The following is a 25,114-nucleotide window of genomic DNA, read 5'->3' as shown; positions in this document are numbered from 1 at the left end:
TTATTGTAAAGTTATTTAAAATTGTTTACATTCACATTTCTTTATTTTCATAATAATAAAATCGGTTATTATATCATCGGTTGTGAAAAATGTACTCAAATCTGTAAATTTAATTTCGAAATAATTTTTTCTCTTATGATAAATGTGGCTGCGTCTATCATTTCGGCTGCCGGATCACTATAGTGTGTATCAAGCGGAAGTGATGGCTATTTACAATCTTCACCGACAGCCAAGCGGCTCTAAAATCCTTCAGCTCAGTCTATCTAACGTCAAAGGTAGCACAGGACTGCCGTACGTCCTTAAATGAGCTGGCGGAACGAATGAATGTAGACCTGGTATGGGTACCTGGACACAGGGACATTCCAGGAAATTGTGAAGCCGACGAGCTTGCCAGAAATGGCACAATGCTGCCGGACACAAGCATCAATAAATACCCGGGAGTTCCATTTGCGAACTGCAAGTTACTTCTGAAAGAGGATATTCTGAAAAAGGCCAATCTTAGATGGAGGGAAGAACGTACTTGTGGTACTACAAGACAGATATGGTCTGAGTACAATCGCAGGCGTTCCGAAGTTCTCATATCACTTCCAAGGGCCTCTGTTCGCAAAGTTGTTGCGGCTATCACAGGACACTGGCTGTAGCACACTATGCTAAAGTCAGTCGACGTCAAAGCCCTCCTGCGGTTCTTAAACAGCTCCAAATGGTTAATGGAGTAGTGGCCGGGGATGGGTTAACCCATTTACGGTATCACAACGGACCCTATGGTCTAAGTGTGTCCCACCCCAGGACAGCCACTCTAACCTAACCTAACCTAACCATGATAAATGTGAATTCAATATTAATAATAAAAGTTGACAACTTCAATAGAATGCCAATATTAGAAAATATCAAAACATTCTCTGATTTTTTTGTCCTTAGGACATATTCTGAAGGTGATTTAGCATTCAAAATATAAGGAACATAATCTGTTGGCCAATTGCTGACTGATTCGTAGACTCCAGCAATTCTAAATCCCATATTGCTGCATTTATCCCTAATATTTTTAGGGGGCTACTGGTTGATTAATATCTTTTGTTGGTTTAACCATAATCTTTTTAATTTACTACTTACCATAATCTTTGCAATCTTTGTATTTTTGTCTATTATCAGCAGAAACCATTTACCTAGAAACCTTAGTCTACTTAGAATCCTTAGAATCCTAGAAACCTTCCAAATCTGTAAGTTAGGCAATTATCATACCAACTTTGAAGAAGGGATATATTTATATTTTTAATAGCACCCTGTATAACAAATAATATACTGGTAATTTGGTAACACAAAAAATTTGAATAAAATTAATATTGAAAATATTTCATGAAAATTAAAATTAAATAAGATATAATAAATTACACTTTATTAAAAGACGAAAAGTCATCTACGGATATACTACGGATAATTTTAATGTTTGAATAGGGTTTATTCAAATCGTTGTTACTGCCGTTGCTGTTCTGCATATTTGCGCGATGTACACGATCAACAGTGGCTCAAAAATTTATTAATCCACTGTTCTGTCATGTTATAAATAGTTTAAAATAATTTGAAAATATAAACAGATAGTGTTTTGAGTTTAAAAAAAAGTGTAGGTTTTTATTAAAATATGCCAGCAAAAGGTGGAAAGTAAGTAATTTTTGTTTGATATTAATAATTTAACCTAGTTTTTGAAATTTTTGTGCTATAATGATATTTTTGAGATAATTTTATCATGTTGACGTTTAATATTATATAAAATTTCTATTTGCAGTATGCGAAAAGGATCCTTGCGGGCTGATCGTAAAAATGTCCCACTCAATAAACGATTGGGTATTAAGAAAACTTCACCAGTCAAAGCTGGTGGAATTACAAAGGGTGATGCCCGATTGAAAATTATACAAAAAAACAGAACAAAATTACTGGATGCACGTGACAAACTAGCACAAATGGCTAAAAGTAAAGATGCTCGTGAAAAATTGACTAAATTACGTGAAGCTCGGGCAACGGGTCCAAGCTCTGTAAATAGTAGTTTTACAAGACCTGTAGGCACAAATATTACAATGAAAAAGGATCGTCATGGAAAAATTAGTTTGACTACTAACAAATCAACAAGAAATAGTGCATTGGCACCTCCATCACTTGGATTAGCTGTTCAAAGGCAACTTGGTTTAGTAGGAGCACTTCCATCAGTTCCACATACATCAATTATGAATCGCCAAGTGCAGAGAAAAGCACCACTTCAACAACGTCAAGTTACTAGAGGTGGAGTCAATAAATTACATAATATAGGCTACAAATTACCTTTAGCTACTCATCAACTTGATGGGTATCCATCGGATATTTCTATGCAAGAAGGTAGTTTCAAATATTCATAACGGTTTTACTAAAATTAACATTTTATTTATTCACTATTTTAGAGTATGTACCAACGGCTCCTCCCGTAATACGAAGAACTATTCATAATGATATTGTAGCCGAATTGCCACCGTTACCAGACTTTTCATACGCACCTATTGAAAATCCTTTGTATCCTCCTTCTTGGGGATCTTCTCAATCAATGCCAATGGAATCACGTCGAAAAAAAGAATCTTCACGAAGCGAATATATTGACTATGATGAACCTCGAATTTCTAGGCCAAGTCAACGGTAAAGTATAAATTTATAAATGGTTTTTTATTTTAAACTTCTTTGCGTTTTTGGAAATTTTATGGCGCTGAAGCTAAATCACCTCGATCGAAAGATAATTATAGATGGGTTCCAAGTCCATCTCTAATTTTTAGTGGTTTTTTTAAATGTAATTTTAAACATATTTCCCAAAGCATTTTTATTCAATCTCATTTGAAACAATTTTTAATAAATTACGACCTATATAATTTTATTTTGAAATTGTATTCTCATAAATCAAAGACTGCGCATTATAGTTTAGTGAACTATCGGTGAATTAGTTTTTGACTGAGACTTAAAATATTTTCGCTCTCGAGTTAAACCAGAAAAACATTTACTTATTAAGTGAAATTTAAAAGAATTGAAACTACTTCGATTTAAATTTGGAGGAAAATTTACTGTTAAGATTAGACTTTTAAAAACTAAAGAAGGTTTACTTTATTCACGCGAACTAACTTGAACATATTTTTTATACCTTATATATGAAATATATGAGAGTATATTAAGTTTAGTCCCAAGTTTGTTGCGATTAGAAATATTGAAGCAAAATTTTGGTATAACAGGTGGAGTCATAAAATCAAGTAATAAGTCCATTTTCGCTTGTCCGTAAGTCTGTGAGGTGGATAACTGAAAAACGAAAAGAGATATCCAACTAAAATTTTTATAGCGTGTTCAAGACGTAAAAAGTGACTTTGAGTTCGTAAATGAGCAACTTAGGTCAATGAAGTTTAAACCTTAAGAGATAGATCAAAAGTAAGCACTGATATTCAACACTGTCTATATAGGGTATTTCAACAAATAATTCAGTTAATTTTTTATTTTCATTTGTTTTTATTATTATATTGGAAAGCTGTAATTTTCTATATTTTTCATTTCTTATTATTAGCGTTCACTCTTATATTGATTTGGATGCTGTCGAAGATACACAACCTTTGAAACCAGTCAAACAGCCATTAAATGCTGGAATTAGGGCACGATTGGATACAGCTCCAATGTCGTCTCAATCACATGGAATATTTGCAAAAGCTAAACCTAAACCCATTGTTTCTCCAGGACATCGTATTGTCGTATCTAATTTACATTCAGCAGTAACACAAGAAGATATTACAGTAAGTAGAAATATTAAACATCTCCATATCATTGTTGGCAGTTGTGAGTTGCGTATGAGTTTCCAACATGGTATAGGTTTTCGCCATCAGTCTATTATCTTTTGAAGTGTAAACTTAAATATCTAATTAAACTAAGAGCGAGGAATTTCAGACTGAAGCCCTCCTTGAGTCTAAAATAATTTTCAGTCATTTTATATGTATGGTAGTAAATTTATCGCCAAATGTTTCAGTTTTTATGCGTGTAGTCACATAAAATTTGTTCTTTTTAGCTCAATTTGGTGCACTGAGCTAAAAAAAAATTATGTTTATAAGACTATTCCTTTTAACAAACTATTATATTATGTTAACAGGGATAAAGTTTATTTTCTAGTTTTTAGTTTATTAAAATAAAAACTTGTCTTTTTGTGTTTATTATATATTGTAATGTATTTTAGGAATTATTTGCTGACATCGGAGATTTAATGGTTGCACGATTAGTTCGACCAGGTACTGCTGAAGTAATATATAAAAATCTAGCGGATGCAAATAAAGCTGTTGAAGTGTATCACAACCGCCAACTTGATGGTCAACCAATGAAATGTATGTTGGTTAATAAACGACCAGTTAATAATCCAACAGCACCGGCAATTACAAAATCAACAACATCTAGGTATGCATTATCTTTTTTAGGGTTAGGTTGTTATCTGCAACGTCTCTAATTTTTACCAAAGCGACTCTGCCATAAAAAAAATTAATAAAGCAATAACTTTTCTTTCAGTTCATTACGTTTGAATGCATCTGGTGCAGTAAAAAAACCAACAGCGGTATCAAAAAGTAATAAATTAGTACCGGATCTTAGTACGATTCATAAAGTATTATTTAATCGAACATAAATAAAAATCATCGTTTGCGAAAATTAACTACTACTCCTGATGCTAATTATATGAAACTTTTATTAATTACAAATGGTTTTTTTTATAGATTTTGAACAAAAAATATACTCGTAGGTATATTGTAAGATATGTTTGATTTGTATTTTATTTTATTATTTATGGGGTGCTTAGAGCTATGCGCTTCAATCAAGTGGGGCACGTAACACTGAACATCTCATATTCCTTGACTGAGGTCTATATGGAGTGATTGAATCTTGAAATCCATAACAACTCTAATTTTATGTAATTTTTCGATGTATACAAAATATTAAATAAAAAATACAGTCTTTATTTGAAGTTTCAAATTTTAGCATTACAAGCCATTTTTGTACATATTTTTAATATTTTATAACAGCAGTACATGACTTTAAAGAGTGAGATATATTTATGATTATTCAAATTCCCACCCCCTGACAGAATAGTGATTTATGACATATGTATAATTGGTGTTATTTATAGCAAGAGGGCGGGTTATATAGATAATTTAAACTATAAAAAGAGTAGAAAATTTTTAACATCAGAAAAAATTCATTTAATATAAAAGGATACGAACCAGCGCAACTTGGTTTCAGAGGCAAGTGCTATATCCACCCTGCCACCCGGATTTTTAATGCGGATAACAGGATAATTAACTTAGTACTTACCGTTACTAAATAATTAATTAATTGATAATTTTGTTCTGAAAGAAAAAATAGGATAGAAAATTTAAAAAATAAAACAAAATTTAAAATATATAACGAATATTTTATTTAATTTAACAAAAACAAAATTTTTTTAAACATGAAAAATCATTTTGTGCCTTTTCATAAAACAAATTAACAGAGATTCTTCTTTTCTTATTAAAGTTTTTATACAAAATAAGTAAAATTCTATCACTTTTATATAATTATAATAATAATAATAAAATGTGTCCCAAGATTAACGTCTGATTCGAATTTCTTGTGTTAATTTTGGAACACTCCTTTATAAAACACAATATATACTTTCTTATAAATCCTACTAACTAAACCATAGAGATATGAAGATAGGGAACGCTAACCTGTAAGTGGATGCGATATGCGAAGCGAGAGAGAAGACTTCAGTAAGTTCCCCTGTGTCCTTGTCTAGTACATATACTTACTAATACATATAATAAGTATAAATAAACATATGATTATATTAAGTATAAATGTACATATGACAAGGACACAGGGGAAATCACTGACAGTTTTCTCATTCATTTATCATATCGCATCCACTTACAGTAACTTCAAGACGAATAAAAGGTCCTATCAAGACGAATAAAAAAGGAAGTATTTGCTTTTTCATGTAGAATAAAATGGTACAAAATTTTTTTTCTAAATTTTCAATAACTTAGGAGCTATGGCCGTATAAACAATTAATATTTTTATAACAAATGTCCCCCCACTTTGAGCGATGAGCAAGCTGAAAATTCGGATTCAGTGGGTCAAAATACGTTGAAATACACTCCTTGTTCGGTAGGACCTGTAAATGCATACAAAACCTACTCAGCGCCTACACTATAAACAAATAGGCAATGTGGCGGTGACTGGGTACCGTGTGAGAGAGTGAGAGAATGTCCCCATCCTACTCCTACCTGCATAAGAGCAAAAAGCATACCTTGAACCAAAGAGTATAGGGTATAGAACCCTATACTCTTTGCCTTGAACCTTGTCTTCATTTACATTGGGGAAAAATCATATTCTTGTGATGTTTTTTCTGTTAAATCCAGGTTTTTTTTATATAATAGAATTCACACCGGTGAAAAACCATTTCCATGTGACATTTGTGATAAAATTTTTGCTGTTAAATACTGTAATATAATTTTTTCTGACCAAAGCAGTTACGAATTATTCACACTAGAGAAAAACCATTTTCATGTGATATTTGTAATAAAACATTTAGCAATAAAAGTGGTTTAGGTTAACAGACTACTTATCCTACAAGCTCTAACTTAAAATATGTAATGATAAAATGTGCATAAAATTTCAAGAATTCAAAATTTAACACTTAATTTATTCATTTTTAGCTACTCCAACGAATCTTTTTTAGCCCAGGCAAAATCCGTCATTGAGCATGAATAATTTTCGAATGGAAAATTTTTGCAGGATCCTGTTTAAATTTGCTCCATAACGTAAGATTGCAGGTAGGTAACCCGAAAGGATATTGTTCAAAATAATTTTTTTTTAAATCTTTTATATAATGTTGACTGAATCGCTTCGAAAAAGATTTTATCATGTAATTGATATCAAAATTAACAAAAAATGTTCTTAGACTTCATTCGTAAAATTTGAAAAAAATTTAATTTTTACCATTTTTATTCCTTAAAAAAATATAGAAAAATTTGTAGTGTAAGGCTTACTCAACAATATCCCAAAAATTTTTAGTCTAATTGAATTTTAAATGCTTGATGGCTATTTCTTAAGAGAACACCCAAAAATAACGATAGGCATAGACCAGCATAGACAATGGACTATGGCTTAGCCACTATAAGTAATACCACCATGAAATTGACCATTCTGTAGAAAGAGAGAAATCGATCGTACGACCGATCCCTATCTTTTTTCCATAGGTCTGTGGCATAGACATAAAGAACAATTGGCAGGCCGCACGATCGCTTCTCCCCCTCAGAAATTTCTCCCTCTACTTTACAGTTCGATAGGAAACGCTCAATCTATGCCATTAATTTCATAAACTTCTAACTTTGAGTTGAAGATTAGATTAATGTCAATTTTATCCATTATTTTCTAAGTATACTAAAAATTGAAAATAAGTGCTGACCCGTGTCAACTCAATCCAACTTAATTAATTAATTAAAAAATTGTTTTATTATATTTCTTAACTATTGTATTTAATTAAATAATTTTTATACTTACCTAAGAATAATTTCTATAAATCGAAAATCTATGTAGATCTTTATTAAAACTAGTAAATAATAAAATAATAAACTTTGTTTAACTAAAAAAAAAAAATTAAAGGCAGTTTTACAATTTTTATATAAATTTATTTAGGATAAACAAAAACATAAAAAATTCCGAAGGTAAATCTTTCTTGAATTGATGAATTTCTTTTAAATACTCCTCGTGTTGGAATATATATGTCAATATAAACGATTTTCTAGTACGCCTGAAATATTTAAAGATATTAAATATCTGTTATCGATAATTTTGGAAGGTAATTGTAATTCTTGGCGTTTTACATTTTTAATGGAATATATTTTATTAGTTTAATATCATTTTTTTCCATTTAATCTTACGGAACGAAATACTTGCTGCAAAATACGAAATCGAGAAAAAAACGTATTTCATATGGTAAATTAGGTCATTTACAAACCAAGGTACACCGAATATTTTCTTTATCTTAATTTTTGTTTGTTTATAATCATGTGTATAATTTTGCAACACTTTCAAACTGGCATCTATATTAAGTGACAATTTTGACACCCTATTTGTAGATTCGCCTGGTTTTTCTATGTCAGTACATACAAATTTACATACATGGTGGGTACATAAGACTTTTGCTCTAAATCTTATAAAAATATTAGTAATTTCTTAACACCGTATGTCTCGCGTCTCGCGGAATTTTAATCAGAGTCTGAAGATAAAAACAATAAATACTTTTATTCCATTTTTAACGACCTAGTTAAATTCCAGGATATTTTCGAAATTTTGTCCTGAAAGAATAGATATTTCTTTAAATCTTTGCTAATATTTGAAGTTTTCGAGATATTCATAAAAAGCTAGACTCCTTTATACATTGTTTGCTTATTTTAATTTGCTTCATCAGTAATTATCACTCCTTAAATTTGCAACCTAATTGTGAAAATATTATGTCGCAAAAGATCGCCAGATTATGTCGCCAGATCTATCAAATTTTCGTCGGATCTAGAACTTCTTGTAATACACAGGTTTATAAAAAAACAGAAAACTTATGGTAACCTACCCGCAAGTGCAGGTTGGAAAATGGTCTCTATGAAGCTGGAGCAATTTTGAGCTGAGCTTAGATTCGGATTTAGCACGTCAAAACCTTCCGAAAAGTAAACTCGGGTTTCTTGGCAAAAATTTTGTTGACTAATGTTATAAGTGAAGACTTGATAAATCTCAAAAATAATTCCTTGTTTAAGATAATTATTCTGGAAAGAAAAATTAAACAGAAATTATCGAAGAATAAAATACAAGACTAAGATACTTTTTCAAAAGAAATATATATTTATTCGAAAACTTTTTAGGAATGTTTCTTTTATAAATAAGATTGTTGTATGTGTTTTCTTATAAAATCTAATTTGAGTAGCAAGAAAATTGTAAAGTAAATACATTCTGTTGCAAATGTAATTTATATTCATGTAAATTATTTATTAATGAATACTTTTTTTTTTCTTTTTTTTTTTTTAATTTTAGAATTGATTATAATATGAAGTATGAAAAAATTACATATTACATATTCACATAATCTTGGCACAAGAAAAAATTTTATCATTTAAATTAATTACACTCTTATAGATTGTCCAATAATAATTATTAAAAAAAAAATTATATTACACTCAAATTAGAAATTTGATAATAGGATTTCAATTCACACTGATCTGTTTTACGGTTTCTAGCAGTTTTATAGGAAACTACTTTTAAGTAGGTATTATTGAAGAGTGTATAGTATCTAAATTTTTCGTGATTCACAGTGTTTTAAAAATTAGGGCTAACAAAAGCCTTTGAATGAAGTTTTTTAATTAATATTTTTTTATATTTTGATGTGTTATTTTTATTTCGTATATATTTTTTGATCTAATTTGATTGTATTATAACATTGAGTTTCGTGATTACGAATTTAAGTATTTAAATAAAAAATACTATTTGTTTAATAATCTGATAATAGTTGCAAATTATTAATATTAAATACACTCTAAAAAACTATTAAGTGTGTAGTTCAGCCTTTTTACAAATTAATTAATGCATGAAAAGTGCATAACATTAAAGTTTCTGTACTATTTTAACACAGTTTTAATATGTTGAAATTGATACCCGACGCTTTAATTTAATAGAGTAAAAAGTTACTACATCGAATTGTACATTCGAGATGTGTAAAAGTAGTACCTATATAGATACTTATTTTCAGAGTGTATATGAATTGTTTTATAGATCATTACCATGTAGACTATTACCAAAAAAATAAAAATAACAAAAATGAATTGTAAAAAAAAAATTAAATTTAAAACAAAAAATAACAAAGAGAATTGTGAGTTAAAAAATATACTCAGATTTCTATACAAAAAATAAGAAAAAATATATACATCACGTTGTAACATTTAATACAACAATAATATTATTAATTTAAAAATAAGAAAGTTCAGACTTTATTTTCGACGATGATTATTCATTCTAGCCGTTTTCTTTTTATCAGCATTACGCAATACTTCAGCATATGTAAAATCTAAATTTTTCAATTTAATTAAATCCTGTGATGCAGGACTTGGTTGAACAATTTCATATTGACTAGGAGATGTTAAATTGCGATTTGAAGACCAGAATTGCATAGAATTACCATTCCATTCAGGACTAGTCTCTGTGAGTGCTCGTAAAGGTGTTTCCAATGGTTTAAAATCACGACGTCGACCATTTTTCGCTGCATTACCACGTGTACTATATGTGATTTTAGGGCTGCTTAATGGTAATACGGGAGATTCAGATCGATCATTTGATTTTCTTAGGCCATTTTTACGTGATGATGATTTTTTACGAAGTCCACCTGGATTATATTCTAATGGTTCACGTTTGTATGGTTTTAAAATAAGTGGTTCTTCCGGTTTTCTAATTTCTGTTTTGTTTTCTAATGGTTGTGCAATTTCTAATTCAGTTTTTAAGGTTTCTACTTTTTCAATAGCACGCTTTTCAGGAATTGTTTCATGCGTTTCCATTAAAGTTGTGGACATTTCGGAATTTGTACAAGAAGTTACACTTTGACAATCATCAGTGAAGTCTGATGGTGCATCTTCAGTTTGTGGGGTTACTGGTGGTACTTTTGGTACCGGATTAGTAGTAGCAGCGTCATCTAATAAAGGAAGTTGTTCACCTTCATCTTTATTTTCAGCTGCTTTTTTAAGTACTGAAAAGATTTCTTTAAATAATTCCCGATATTCTGGATGATTACGGAATCGACTATCGATTGGACTTCCATCATCATATATGCTGAATTTACAATCTTCACCATCAGCAATTGTACACAAGAACGATCCTGGTCGTGGCCAATCAGTTTGTGTAGCTTTGTTACTTGTTTCATCGGAGAAACCTGATGATGATGTTTCAGCTTCCGAGAAATCTGTTGGGGTTCTCGAAAATGTTTTTCTATGTTTACGTGGATTAACTGTTTTATTATTTGAATTTAATTTAAAACTATCACCACCATGGCCACTTTCGTCATCAGTATCTTTAGTACTTAAACTATTGAAATCGCCCGACATCTGTAATTCTTCTTGTAATGATAAACTTTTTGTTGGAGGTGGATTTCGTTTACATATACGATTTGGTCGCTGTCGATCCACTTGAAGTAACGCTTCATATTTTTCAACAAGCACTCGATATGGATTGGTCTTGTCATTCTCGGTAGCATGAATGTCAGCCGCATCTTTGTTGTGTGAATCCTGTGAGAACATTTTAGAGGTATTTGAAGTATTTTCAATTTTATGATTTCAAATGTAAACATTATATTATATAATAGAATCTTGAAAGCACCCAAACAAAAGCTTGATTTCCATATAAATACGGTCACCAATTATAATAAATACGCTACAAATTTTTTTGCTAACAATATTTTTGAATATAATATAATAATAGACCAGTCAAACAAAAGCATCTTTAAATAATATAGGTAAGCATTTTTCTTATACCAAAAATTGTTTCTACACTCTAAGGTTTTTCTTCATACATTCCCGTAAAAATATGATTAAACTTACTTGTTTGGTAAAAAAATATGACTAAATCACTTTTAATGTTTTATGAAACAAAAACCAAACTCATAAGAAAAAAGACCTACCTTTAAATTCCATTTTTTTCGTTTAAGAGTTAGAAACAATATATTAAATCGGTTACTTTTAATTCTAAGTAATCTCAATGCAAATACCATTTGGTTCAGTTTTAATCCTAATGTCAACCATCGGTCATTGCTTGAATATGATACCGCAACATAGTTTACTCAATAATAGTCCACAAGCCCATTTTAATAAGATGTTCTTTTATGTAAAAGTAAGTTTAAGCATCATGTTGTCAGTATTTTGCGGTACAGGTGGTACAGGTGAAAATATGGATGTCACACCCCTTGGTATCTTACTCCAGCATCAGCAAATATTTACGGCGTTGTTGGATACTATCTCTGCATAAGTATTTGAAGCGAATTACATAAATACTGTACAGAAATAAATCCGGTAACTTCATTAAACAAAACTTTTAATCTTCCGTCGATTTCCGAAACTTCGCGTGTTTATTTCTATACGACATTTATGTAATTTGCTTCAAATACTTATGCAGAGCTAGTATCCAGCAACGCCGGGTACGCCGGATTGGTATCTCTAGGGGTGAGATACAAAAGAATGTGGCATCCATATTTTTACTTGTATTCACCTGTACCTCGCAAAATTTACGCCATGGTGCTTCAACTTACTTTTACATATAAGAGCATCTTTTTAAACATGTTTCCTGGTGGGTCATTTCACCCGAAAAATTTCAGCATGGGCTTGTGGTCTATAACCGATTATATAATAATTAGAAATTTTTTGTTTGATGATAACATATTACAGGTGTTTTTACATTACACACTTACTTCATATGTAATAAAAATTACAAACAAAAAAGTTTAAAAACTTATTACATCAAATGACACACATGAAGTGTGTAAAAATAACACATTTGTTTTTAGAGATTTCAATTGATTCGGTTATTGAGAAACTTGTGGGTGGACGTAAATTACTAACAGGATATGAATAAAAAATATTCCATCGAATATTATATCGTGAAGTTTTCTGAATCTGGTTATATTAAATCAAGACAAATAGTATTTTGCTCATTTATCTGGCGTACTCTTTAAGCTTTATCCCATTTGTGTTGATAATATAATTTGTAAGCTATTCATTAAAAGAGGGTTTGCAATATTTCACTGGTCTATAACAAAATGAAACAATTAAGCGAAAATTATAAAAATTGAGCCTTTTCTATATACTTGGTTATGTAAAATTCGTGATAGATAACACCAGGTGTAAGCGGACAAAACTATAACACAATACGTGTTTAGAGTTTTCATCAGATGAAGACTTATTAGTTAAAATCGCAAACGATTAATTATTTAGTTTTTAATTCAGCAATAAAAAACATAAAATATCACTAAAATTTGAAATAACTTGTTAAAAGTCGAAAATTAAAATAGCGCACTAAGTATAAGTAGGAAAAACGTTCTGTGAAAGTTTCCCAACGCTCTGAGTGGTACGCGATTATGTATATGATATTATGTGTAAGGTTTTGAAATATGGTTTTTGATAAACAACCAGAAAAAATTTCTTCGCGATAATAAAGGTTTTTTTCCATTTTAAATGTTCAATAATAAATTATGGATATCCATCAGTTTGAACCTTGGGAGCGCAAGCAAAAACTTTAATTCCGGCCCTCGTGAAAGAGAACGCTTTGCTACTTAGAAATTTTTCATTTAAAACGTTACCCAACTTCACATAATGGTGATGTAATCACTAAGTATTTTAGGTATGAGCTTGCGGTTTATAAAAACTATAGTTTGTAGGTATCAGATATTCCTGGTGTTGTTCTATTCGATTTTTATCTCTAACTGAGACTATAAAAGAGGCCAAACGAACTAACAAAAAAAATCGAAAAATTCTTATGTTGTATTGTATGTGTAATCTAACTTCGAGTAGGATAAACCTTCTGATTTTGAGTGTGAGAAATAAATCTACAACATTCAACAGTCATTAAAATTCATGATATATTTCACTTTTAAAAAAAATGTACACTTTGTATACAAAAAAAACAATAACAAACAAACAATCAAAAAAACTAATTTTATTGCATTCGCTAAGCAAAATGTTTTTAGGTAGAATAAAAGTAAGCGTAGTTATTAATTACTCTTTCAATTCGTTGTTTGTTAAGATTGCATAATGAGAACGCTCCACGTTTAACTTCGGTTTTTGAAAGATGCCCGGTGTTTCTATATCCATCGTGTTTAAAATTTTTCTACGATCACCCTCATTTTTCTTTTTTTAAATTTGAAGTCGAACAAAAATTTTTATATGAAACCAGACAACATCTAAACGTGTCACATGTGCGAGCTTTTGAAATTAAATTAATTAAAAAATTTATCCAATGAAACAAACCATTCTTTTTTTATCTGATGCTTGATTTAGATTAATAATTATTACAAATTAAATTTGTCAAAAAAATTTGAAAATTTATTTAAAAAAATATTGAGCTAAATCACGCATAAGGGAAAAACAAAAAAGATGATGTCAATATTTTTTGCATAAGTTTTATAATTATCATTATCATAAAATAATTTAATTTCAAAAGCTCGCACATGTGACACGTTTAGGTGTTATCGACACTTACATAAAATTGTGAATAAAATCGCAATTTTTAAATCTAAACAGTTTTTGTCCAACTATTAGGCAAAGAAAATATGGGAATGATCTCCGAAAAGTTCTGAACACTATACATCCATCCATGGAAAACCGGTCACCTTTCAAAACCAAAGTTAAATGAGTGGCGTTAGGAGTAGCATTTATTATTATGAAATTTTTAAGTAATTACGTTTACCTTTATATTTAAAATGAAAAGAAATAGAATTAGAAATTTAAAAATGTGTAAAAAACAATACAAAATAGTAGAAAAGAATAGAAAATGTTTATATAAAAAAAATGTTAGATTACACAGAAGCACACAATTCAACATGAGTGGAATTTTTTTTGTATAAAAATGCAAAAATATGTTAACACAAACGTGCAGCACACCATAAAAGCGTGTAAAATGCGATTGAATAAAATAATCTAAAATTTATTTTTTAAGTGAACAAGGAAATTCCTGAGTTTAGAATATTTTTATTTATGCTGTTTACCTCCAAATTTTAGCCAAAATTTAAGGAAAGAATGGTGGGTTAAAATAATATTAGAGTCCGCTAAGTTCAAGAATTAACACTTCATTATCAATTTTTTGACCTATCCAGTGTCCTCCTCGTCCTACCAACTAATAATTCTTTACTCATTTCCATTGAGAAAAGGAAATGCATGAGGGAAAACCACAGTTACATAATTTTACTTCAATGATTTTTTTTCTATTTATTTTTGTATATATTTTCAGTGCCCTGATTAGTACGAATGTTAATCCGTTAATGTAAACCAATCAAAATCTATCAGCTGCTGTTATTTTGACCAGTGTTGATAAACTGATTTTCAAATTTCTGGAGAAACGCAAATTGAGAGAAGTAGACAAACGGACTGGCAATTATAATATTTATATAATTTTAACCAAATTTGAATTTGGAATGAACCTAACACCTAAATTAATTAAATTGTTGTTTAAAACTCCAAGTTTGGAGTTTTAAACCCCCGGGTTATAGCTGTCTGTTTGTCTATGTGTCTATTTGTGGCATCGTAGCTCCTAAATGGAGCTGCGAATATGTTTCAAGAAAATGAGTTCAGTTTGGAGAGAGCTACAAGGGAAAAATCGGGTTAAGGGATTTTTTCCGAAAGTCCATGCATTCATATACTGCAGCCAGCTCCGAAGGACTTTTTCTAAGAGAGCATTTTCAATTGGTTTAAAATTTTTTGACGGCTTTGTATGAAACTAAATGGACATTCTGACATCGGGCATACAAGTTGTAAATCATCTGTTTGATTTTTAACGACGAGTGCGATTTTTTCGAAAATTTGAAATTTTATTTGAAAAAACCTGGAGAATGTAGCAGATATATAAATAAGTTAAATTAAATTAAATAAGTTAAGCAATATAATAAACTCAGGAATAATAATATGTATATTGTGTTGCTTGAAAAAAAGTGCAGGGGATATAATCAAGGATCACATTAAGTTTAATCGAAGAGCGTGAGGTGATTGGAAAAATCTAAATGTGCAATGATTTTGATGTCCATTTAATAAGATGGAATACTAAAAAAATTATAATAAATAAATCTCGCTATATATTATTAATTCCTTCTACTAGTTATTTTCCCGCTATAGATTACTACTCCATGTTGGAAGCTCTTAACAACCAAACTGGTAACATAATGAAATTTGTTTTTCGGAAAATTTCAGGTTGGATAAGTACGTAGCCTAAATACTGTTTTCTAAGCGTTATCTTTATTTTATATAAATAAGTAAAAAATAATTTATTCTGGCAACAATGTGGCAATAAAAATTTTATTTTAGTGCCCGAAAATATTTAAGTTTTTCAAATTTGACATATTTCGAAAGCTTACGATTAATAAACAACATTTGAAATTGATTACATTATATAATTATGTAATCTAAGTTTTAAAATCATTTGTACTACAAAAAAAAATTTAGAAAACAATCTGGAAAATTTATTGCACAGGTCCCGAAAATAATTTAAATGATTAAGTACGGTATATACAATTAATAATTTTCCTTTTTTATTCAATTAGACAACGCAAATTGTGATGTGTTTTCTATAGATATGAAAATTATTTTCATATTAAAACGCTTATTATTTTGTATAAATATCACGATCGTTAAATATTTAGACGTTGCCATATAATTTTGTTAGTTTTCGTAATTTAACGTTAGATTTTAATTGGTCCCGTTTTTAAGTACACTTGATTATCATTTTCGTTAAATAATATTATAAATAATTCAATAAATCCTTAAAAATATGGCAACTTACTAGAAAGCACTAAGGAAAGACTCATTTCTCCTAAAATAAACGGAAAAGAAAATTATCGATAAAATTGGCTGATTTTTGAAAATGCTCTTATATCTCGATAACGTCCCAATGTAAGTAAAATTTTCTATGGGAACTTTTTTTTTGGATGGCAAAGTTTATCTAAATTTGTGATTCCATGAAATGACATGTTCTTTTATTCACATGCGATTGTTGGAAATCTGAGAACACGAGTTTTTGTGTAGATAAGGGGTCTTATCGTGGTGGAAATAATATTTAAAGAAAGAATAAATCTGAATAAGTCTTAGAAACTCTGGAAAAATTCTAGAAACTCTGAATAACTCTAAATTTCTCAAGGTTTTTAGACTGTCTAATTCAGAGTTATCCAGACTTATTAAGTCTGAATTAGACAGTCCAAGAACGTTGCAGTCCCAGAACGTTGAGAAATTTAGAGTTATTCAGAGTTCTTAAGAATTTTTCAGAGTTTCTAATACTTATTAAGACTTATTCTTTCTTAAAATATTTTTTCCAACTGGGCAGGTATAGGAATCAGTCAATAGATCTCGTTTTTTGCACACATATTTTGCACACATAACTCTCCTCAAAACTAGGCCTAATAACTAGGTACTTTTGATAAATTTTAAAAAATATTCAAAACTAAATCAGCCAATTTAATTGAATTCCTCTTTCTATTTATTTTGAGAATGATTCAATTTTGTAAATGCACAACCAATCAGTTTCGAGTGTTCAACACAAGAAAATTTTGTATTTGACTTGCAAATCTCTCGTATCAATATCATATAATTGATTTTAGTAAATAATTCAATCGATTTATCATCGATTTACGATTATTTGATGAAATTTCATCAAAAAATTAGTAACAAATGAAACATAAAACAATGGTGATGTGTTATGATGAATGAATGTTAGCACCCAGATATTTTATCATGTGTTATACTAAGCCAATCAACAATGCACAATGTAAAGCGCCAAGATTTACATGCAACAGGAATAAGGATATAGTTTCGAAGAAATAAGAAAAGCTCAAGCACTATAAAATATAGGGAGGGTGCAGCTACGCGTGTAATACAGGCCAACAATAGACGGAATATCCATGTGACGAGCTCTATTAGATCCTGTTAAAACAACAAAATGAAATAGACACTAAAAATAATTATAAATTTTACTTATTTTAACGTTATGTAAAAATGGGATAATGGAGAGAATTTCTGTTATATTGTACATCTTGTAATATGTTTTTTAAAACAAAAAATATTTATTTGGAATGGTTTTATTAAAATGAAGAAAATGTTGTTAATATTTTTTGATATTTTTCATGTATAATGTGTTAAAACAGTTTGAAATCTTTTTTGTATGTGTTTGCGATACAAATGCTAAATTTGTTTGGGTTTAAATTATCGATTTTAATAAATGTAACAAAAAATCGATAATTTTAAAAATATAATTAACGATTTTTGTGTATAATAACATATTATTAAGGTAGTTCAAGTGTTAATTGTTGGCTCCACTGCGTAAATTCATTAATTTAGTAACAAATTTTATGAACAATATTTCGTGCCGCCTCGTTACAAATATTAAAAGCTTCAAAAACAATGGTTATCGAAGGTTAAACGCCTTAAAGGGTTTGATCCATCATTACCGTGATGGAGTGATAAACGGCCAGCCAAACTCAAGAGTATTGTTCGATTGCATTGAACCGTTTATGATTGATCGCAAACTAGAAATTGTGATCGAATTCAAAACTAAATCACCATATTTCTTACCGCCTAATTTCTGTTCCTGAAACTAAAGTTGCCATTCCATACGATGAACTTCAGGAGCTGAACGATCTTTCGAATAGCATATTTTAAAACACGTTATAAAAACTAGAAAAAACACTACCGTTTGTGTGTTGGGTCAAATAAGCCTTAACGTTGAAGGTGACAAAATAAATATTGATGATTGGAAGAAAATTACATGTTTTATTTTACAAATTCGATATGACACCGCAATATTTGTATTCTTTTTTACAAATCTGACTTTTTTGGAAATAATATGCGCCATTATCAATTCTTGTAAAATTTATGACCGAAAAACCAATTTCATGGTTCAACTACCTTAAGAATATTGGTTAACATTACCCAAAAGTGTATACCGTTTTTACAATAAATGGATAGATATTTTAAACTATCTAAAACAGTTTTGATTATTTTATTTTTAACCCCTTATAAATAATTTCGTTTGATTGAATCGAAAATTTCCTATTCATGAATCGGACGTATTTTATTATGGACCCGTAAAAGTTCCCAAATATTAATTTTAAAATTTAGCATGGTATCAATTTGTTTTTTTAAATAATGATTTTTTTGCTACAGAAAAATAATAGAACAACAATACAAAGTTAATTTGCAAAGTAAAAAACATGCGCTTGATAAAAATGATAAGTACATACAGAGCATGCGCATTTATAATACTTTTTTTTTAAATTTATATACAAAATTCAACATTAGTTTTAAAATTAAAATTATATATACAAAAAATAAATTTATAATGTTTAAATTTTGTATATAATATAAAAAAAAGTGAATTTATGGGAATTTAAATAAGCCAAAAATATCAATGATATATTTGCTAACCTGAATATCTAAGGATATTGTTGATCGGTATGGTATTTCGTTGATTATGGAATTATTCATACTTTGCATATTATCATCTTCATAGACTACACTTTCTTGATCTAATAATGATGATAGTTCGTCACGAGCCCGTTCATCGACATTTCGAAGACATCGAGCACATAAATGTCCTTCTCTGTAAAAAAAATATTATTATTAGTAATTAGTTATTTTTATATTGAAATGATTGAATTTAATTTCTAAAGGTATATATTTTTGGAAATCTTGGGTTTATGTAAAGAAACAGAAATCGGGAAAAAGGAATTCTAATTACCTTTTAGACTGCGTCGTACATTAAAATGGTCTATGATTTATTAAGTAGTAAAATCCAGGTAATTTGAATTGTAAAAAGTAGGTCACCTTTTACCGATTGATTTTTTTTGCTTTTTGAACGATATGTTTAAAAAGTTAGACGTAGAAGTGAGGTAGTTATAATTTTTACATTTCGCGGTATATTCCTTTGAGGAGAAAAATCCTTTGTAAAAGGCAAAAATTGCTTTCTTTTTAAATTCCATTACACCTGTTTCAATTACAAGGTGGTAGAGTTATAATAGGTTTTAGAATTAGGGCAGACGAGCAGAACGACATCCTTCTGAAACTACGTCCCTTTTGCCTTTTGGAAACGGAACACTACCCTGGTGGAAAAAATATTTGAAGAAAAAATAAGTCTTAGAAACTCTAATAAATGGTTTAATATTCATCTAAATTGCTTATTACAGAAAACATACAATACTGTATTCGTTATTATTTTGATGTAGATATGTCGTCATATTATCATGAAGTGTTGTAAAAAAAACTTGATAAAAAGAAAAGGAAACTTGAAAATTGTTTTTGGGTACCTTGATCCGTGTTTCTAAGTACAATGTCTAAATATATAAAAGATCATAACACTTATTTAAAACAAGTCATTGACTAATTTAATTACACATTACACATTAAAAGAAAATCAAGAAAAACCAGTTAATTGGTTTATTTTCTATTTATTAACTAAGAAAATGAAAAGTAATTTAATAGAAAATAATAGTTGAAGACTGGATTTCAAGTATTAAATAAATATTAAATGCCCTACATAGACTGAAATCTATTGTTGAAAAACAATTACAATTTCAAAAATTATTTCTTTTTAAAAAGGAACTTTTTTTTTTTTAAATATTTGTAGCTTTTTATAACTTTTATGATTTAAACTTTTATGGTTTTGTTTTTGATTAGATTAGATAAGATTTGAGTTAGGAGTAATTTAGAAGATATTTCCTTCTACAAGAAGTCTGATTTATTTTATCTCTTTTGCTTCAAAGATGCTTCTATAACTTTGATAAACTTCAGGATATTTTTGGGTGATATTTCATTTATTTCACTTGAGTGAAGATCAGTCCATCCCAAGTGTTTCCAGTTTCGCCTTCATCAGGAAAAAATCTGCAGAGATCGTTCTTTGTGAGATCAATTATACATATGGCTAGTGACTTTACAATACCCTAGTTGCAAACGATCTGAAGCGTTTTTCCATAAAAATCTTTAAGATTTATTGCTTCTTATATATAGCCACGAGGACCGATTCTTCATTCACGAACTTTTTGGATTCAAATTATGTGTTTGAATTATCGTGTTCACAGACAAACAGACGGAAAAAAAGGATTTTTAATTTTCTAAACACCTACAAGCTTTGATTGCAAATTTCTCTATTTCAATACAGGATACTTTTTATTCAAGGATATAAGAAAAAAAGAGCGATTATCTATACAAGAATGATTTGAAAAGTTAGAAATGGGCATGCAAAATGCAATCATGCCTTTCAAAGTCAGGAAGTATTCGTAATTTTTTTTAAACTTTAATATGTTTTGCAGTTGCAATTTTATCATCCAAAAAAAGCTGAAAGTTAGAAATCCTATATAAACGAAAGATAAATTGTTCGCTGAACAATTTCTACCGATAAAGTAAATAAATTTGTGCACTAACCCACCTCTTTTTAATATTTTTTGATAATTCCTTCGGTAAAGCAGAAATTTAACGCTATTTCCATCTAATCCTCTACGATCAAAATATCTAACTCTACAAAATAAACGACTTAACTACTGCATATGATAAACTTGATTACTCAGAAAAGGAACGACAAAACAGAAAATAAACATTTTTTGAAAAATTTTCTGAAATAGATAAAAATGTGTGTGAAAGTTATAAGACTAAGTACTGACTGTAAAATTTAGGGCCTATAAGATAACAACAAAAACAACAAACATTTTATATGCCTAAGCAAAATTTGAACAAGGCGTTATCATCAATTTGGAGAAGAAGTATGTGTGTGTGTACATACGTACGTTCGTGGTTATTTTTTTCGTCACTGATATAACGCGAACAAGGGCAATACCATCCGAACGAAGTTTTATAACATTCGGTCGAGTCGGTCGAATTTTTTATTTTTATAACTATTTGTTTTGCTGGGAAGTTATTAGTGTAGACCTCATAGATCGCACCAGACCCTATCCGCGGCTTGTTTAACATATGGCAGCGAAACAAAAAAATGCGGCGGCTCTTCGCAACATTTCTTCTACAAACCGTGTAGATACAGTGAACAAATTTAGAAATTGGATTGTGGAAGGCGCAACAGGTATCTAGAATCGTCTTGATGCTGTACTAAATTAATAAAAATATAGAATCGCCGCGCCGAATATTTTATTCAACTAAATGGTGACTGCTTTGAACAATTAGAGATAGAGAAATTTTTAAATACAACTATATAAGCCCATAATTTTACAGTCAAGTCTTGGACCATTACTATTTTTCGCTACCTACAAAATTAATTAATTGGCCAATTGCCAACAATTTAATTTTTAATAACAACAAAAATAATAATAATATAATAATAAGAATAACATTACCTGACTTCTTCTAATGTACTAATTTCTTCATGCATGCTAGTCATAACTTCTTTTTGATGATATTCAGTTAATTGTTGTTCAAGTGCTTGTATTTGATGCAATAAACTTGTCATTTGTTCTTCAAGTTCTGTGACACGTCTTTGATCTCGCGTTCTTTGTGCGCGTTCATCCGCTAATTCTTTTAATAATTGCATTATTTCTTCATTTAATTCAGCTGCGTTATTTGGATCGGCCATGATACCATTATCAGTAGTATCAATTGAGGTTGTTGAATCGCATTTTATCTAGAAATTGTTTAATTTTAATTATTTAAGGGAATTTGAAATATTGAAACTTTTGAATTTTTTTATATGCAGAGTGTATTATGTTACTAGGTTTGTTGATTAGATAAAGGTTTAATCGATTTTTCAAATAAAAAAGGTTCTAGCAGTAATAGAGGCTTAAGGCATTTTAATGACGTGAGACTAAGAGTCGTTTTGGACAAAATTGTGCAAAGACCGTCTCTGCCTTCTCAAATGAGCTAGATAATGTCATATTTAAAACGTTCTGAAAAATCGCAGCAGAAAATTTTTCTTAATTTTTTTTTTTAAGAACAAATTATCCGATGAAGGAAAACAAATAGAGAAAAGTGCTGTTTTTATGCCCCAAAATAATTAATGGATTAGCAATTGTGTAGGATAGTAAATATGATATTCGGAAGCCAGTGAGGTAGCCATTTCGTACTCAGGATTTAAATCACATAGAACAGATGAGATAGAAATTTGATGGACGTGTAAGACGAGAATCTCATTGGAGGATGGATTAGCTCATTGTTACTTCAGTAACTTTTATAAATTATGAAAATCTGTAGGTACTGGAAACATTTCAGTAGATTTGAATCAAAGTTAATCGAAAAAATTATCTCGTATATTAATAAAACACGATCAATGAATTTAGTGCCTTTTCACATAATCTTAAGAGGTAGTACTTTAAATTAAAAGTGCTTGATTCAATCGTTCGAGTTTCAATATGCACTTCCATCGTATCGTTCCAAAAACTTACATAGTACTTATATAGTTAAATAAAAAAATAAAAACTACTTACCTGGTTTTCTTGCGATGTAGGCAATGAATCCTGATTTGTACTACCATTTTCATGAATGGCTTTTAGCCTTAAGCGTAATTTATCTGTATGAATTGTATCATTTGTGTTTGGTGATGATGCAGTAATAGCGGATTGGTCAATAGTAATACATTTTTGTTGATGACGTCTTGTTAAGTTTAATTGCCTTGTGACATCGTCTAAATTCTTTTGCAATTCTTCACATTTTTCTTCTAATGTTTCAATATTTGATAATAAACTTTTGATTTGTTTCTTGTCGTTCGTATTATCGAGCGCTAGTCGATGGTTGGATCGTTCAAGGTCCTGGATACTTACTTCTAATTGTTCATAAATACGTAGACGAGAATCATTTACTTCCCGAAGTGCTGCTGTTTGTTTATTTAAGTACTGTAAACAAATAAATAAATTTAGGAATTTTCAAATGTGTAAAAATATCATTCATGTGCAAAAAATCGAAAAGTCGATTTTATAATCGTTCCCGTAGTTATCGATATGTATTATCAAATTGCCCAATAAATGTATCTATCGAAAAACTTTGTGAACTTGCACGATATTTATGTATATGATTTTAGGCCATTTTTTCAATACTACTACAATACTTAAATGTTAAATGGACTCAATTTTTGTATTTTTTGGGCAAAATTATCTTAATTACCAAGTTTCTTCAAAGTACGAAACAATATTTTTTTTTGTAATTTTCTCGATTTTTTCAAAGAAAAAATTTAAAGAAAATTATAAAAGAAAAGAGAAATTGAGAAAATTATAAAATATCGGGAAATTTTATTGTTTTCGAATGGAGAAAAATCATTGATTAGAGTTATTTTGACCCAAAAAATACAAAAATCAGGTCTGTTTGACGACGGAACGAGTATTTTCTGATATATTGGCTAAAATCGTAAACGAAGGTGATATCTCGGATGAATTTTAAAAGTCAATGCTTCAGAAATTTGTTATTTAATAGCAAAATCAAGGAGTTTTTCGTGCCTTTGGCTTATTTAAGATAATAAGGATCCAAAAAACAATAAAATTCAGGTTATTTAAGGATTGGATGGATGTTTTCCTAGAAATCTTCAGAATCTTTCCGAAATAAAAGCTTTTCGTATTGGATTACAGGCTACTTCTCAAAAACTACTTAGCTTATCGTTATTTTTTGGGTCGAAATTATCTTAAAGTATGGCAACTTTCATCAAATTCCGCAACAATATCATTTTTTGAAATTCCCTTGATTATTTCTAAAGGAAATTTTTTTGTCTACGATTTGGCTAAAAATCATTTTCTATAGTAATTTAATCCCAAAAATACAAAAATTGGATTTATTAAACGATTAGGCGTGTCCGAGATTTCCATAATGTCGCCTATAATCGTACACAGGCATGGAGATTTATAATATAATATTGTAATACTTACTTCTATTTCTTGAGCTTGGTCTTCTATTATATTCTGATGTTGCCGTAAACTCTTTTCCAGCTCTTTGTTTCGCTCCAGCAGAGTGTTTCCTAATTCTGCAGCCAATTGCAAATCTGTAACGATAAGAAAATATTATTGAATAAAATATTGCTTGAAAAAATTAGAAGTACATATTTTGTAACATAATAGATTCGAATTTTTTGAATGCGACATATATATTGTTTTTTTTTTTTTTTTTTGCATTGGTGTACTACACGGAGAGTAAGTCAAAAATGATAGTGCTATTGCAGTGTTTGAAGATTATCGTTTTCTATTTACACTCTGCTTAAATATTGTAAAGAGAACTTTCGAAATAAAAATGCAGCGATTTTGTATAATAGCTGTCTGTGAGTTTTTTATTATTAAGTAATTATTTGTGACATAACAATAGTAATGAGAAATATCATATGTGAAGAAACTTTTATGGGTACAAAGTGCAAGTATTGA

At 29.5% G+C, this 25,114-nt stretch overlaps 2 protein-coding genes across 4 annotated transcripts in view; one reads left to right on the top strand and one right to left on the bottom strand.

Annotated features, from left to right (window-relative positions):
• The first annotated feature begins 1,417 nt into the window (after window positions 1-1,417).
• LOC123295124 lies at window positions 1,418-4,974 on the top strand. Its single transcript, XM_044876349.1, has 6 exons — window positions 1,418-1,656; window positions 1,781-2,364; window positions 2,427-2,655; window positions 3,560-3,782; window positions 4,217-4,431; window positions 4,540-4,974. Exons 1-6 carry the CDS (start codon window positions 1,637-1,639, stop codon window positions 4,652-4,654), a joined length of 1,386 nt encoding a protein of 461 aa, XP_044732284.1. The 5' UTR covers window positions 1,418-1,636; the 3' UTR covers window positions 4,655-4,974.
• Window positions 4,975-10,001: 5,027 nt separating this feature from the next.
• The window catches only part of LOC123296941, a 193,575-nt gene continuing 178,462 nt past the window's right edge, over window positions 10,002-25,114 (bottom strand). For all 3 annotated transcript variants that reach the window (XM_044878662.1, XM_044878663.1, XM_044878661.1), the window contains exons 2-6: window positions 24,629-24,741; window positions 23,204-23,608; window positions 22,121-22,404; window positions 19,209-19,383; window positions 10,002-11,324 (exon numbers count right to left, since the gene is read on the bottom strand). In XM_044878662.1, the coding sequence (XP_044734597.1) occupies window positions 10,041-11,324; window positions 19,209-19,383; window positions 22,121-22,404; window positions 23,204-23,608; window positions 24,629-24,741 (2,261 nt within the window). In that variant the 3' untranslated portion in view covers window positions 10,002-10,040. The remainder of the gene's footprint in view (window positions 11,325-19,208; window positions 19,384-22,120; window positions 22,405-23,203; window positions 23,609-24,628; window positions 24,742-25,114) is intronic.

This window comes from Chrysoperla carnea, chromosome 3, assembly GCF_905475395.1.
Source record: "Chrysoperla carnea chromosome 3, inChrCarn1.1, whole genome shotgun sequence".
Lineage (NCBI taxonomy): Eukaryota > Metazoa > Arthropoda > Insecta > Neuroptera > Chrysopidae > Chrysoperla > Chrysoperla carnea.
The sequence above is the reverse complement of the archived record's forward strand: the minus strand, read 5'-3'. Positions and strand labels throughout refer to the sequence as shown.

What these genes read in the sequence shown, in the direction of transcription:
- LOC123295124 (XM_044876349.1), top strand. Translation starts at nt 1,637, where the DNA reads ATGCCAGCAAAAGGTGGAAA. An exon ending in ATGCCAGCAAAAGGTGGAAA is followed by an intron (nt 1,657 to 1,780) that starts GTAAGTAATTTT and finishes TTCTATTTGCAG; the next exon opens with TATGCGAAAAGGATCCTTGC. An exon ending in TAACACAAGAAGATATTACA is followed by an intron (nt 3,783 to 4,216) that starts GTAAGTAGAAAT and finishes AATGTATTTTAG; the next exon opens with GAATTATTTGCTGACATCGG.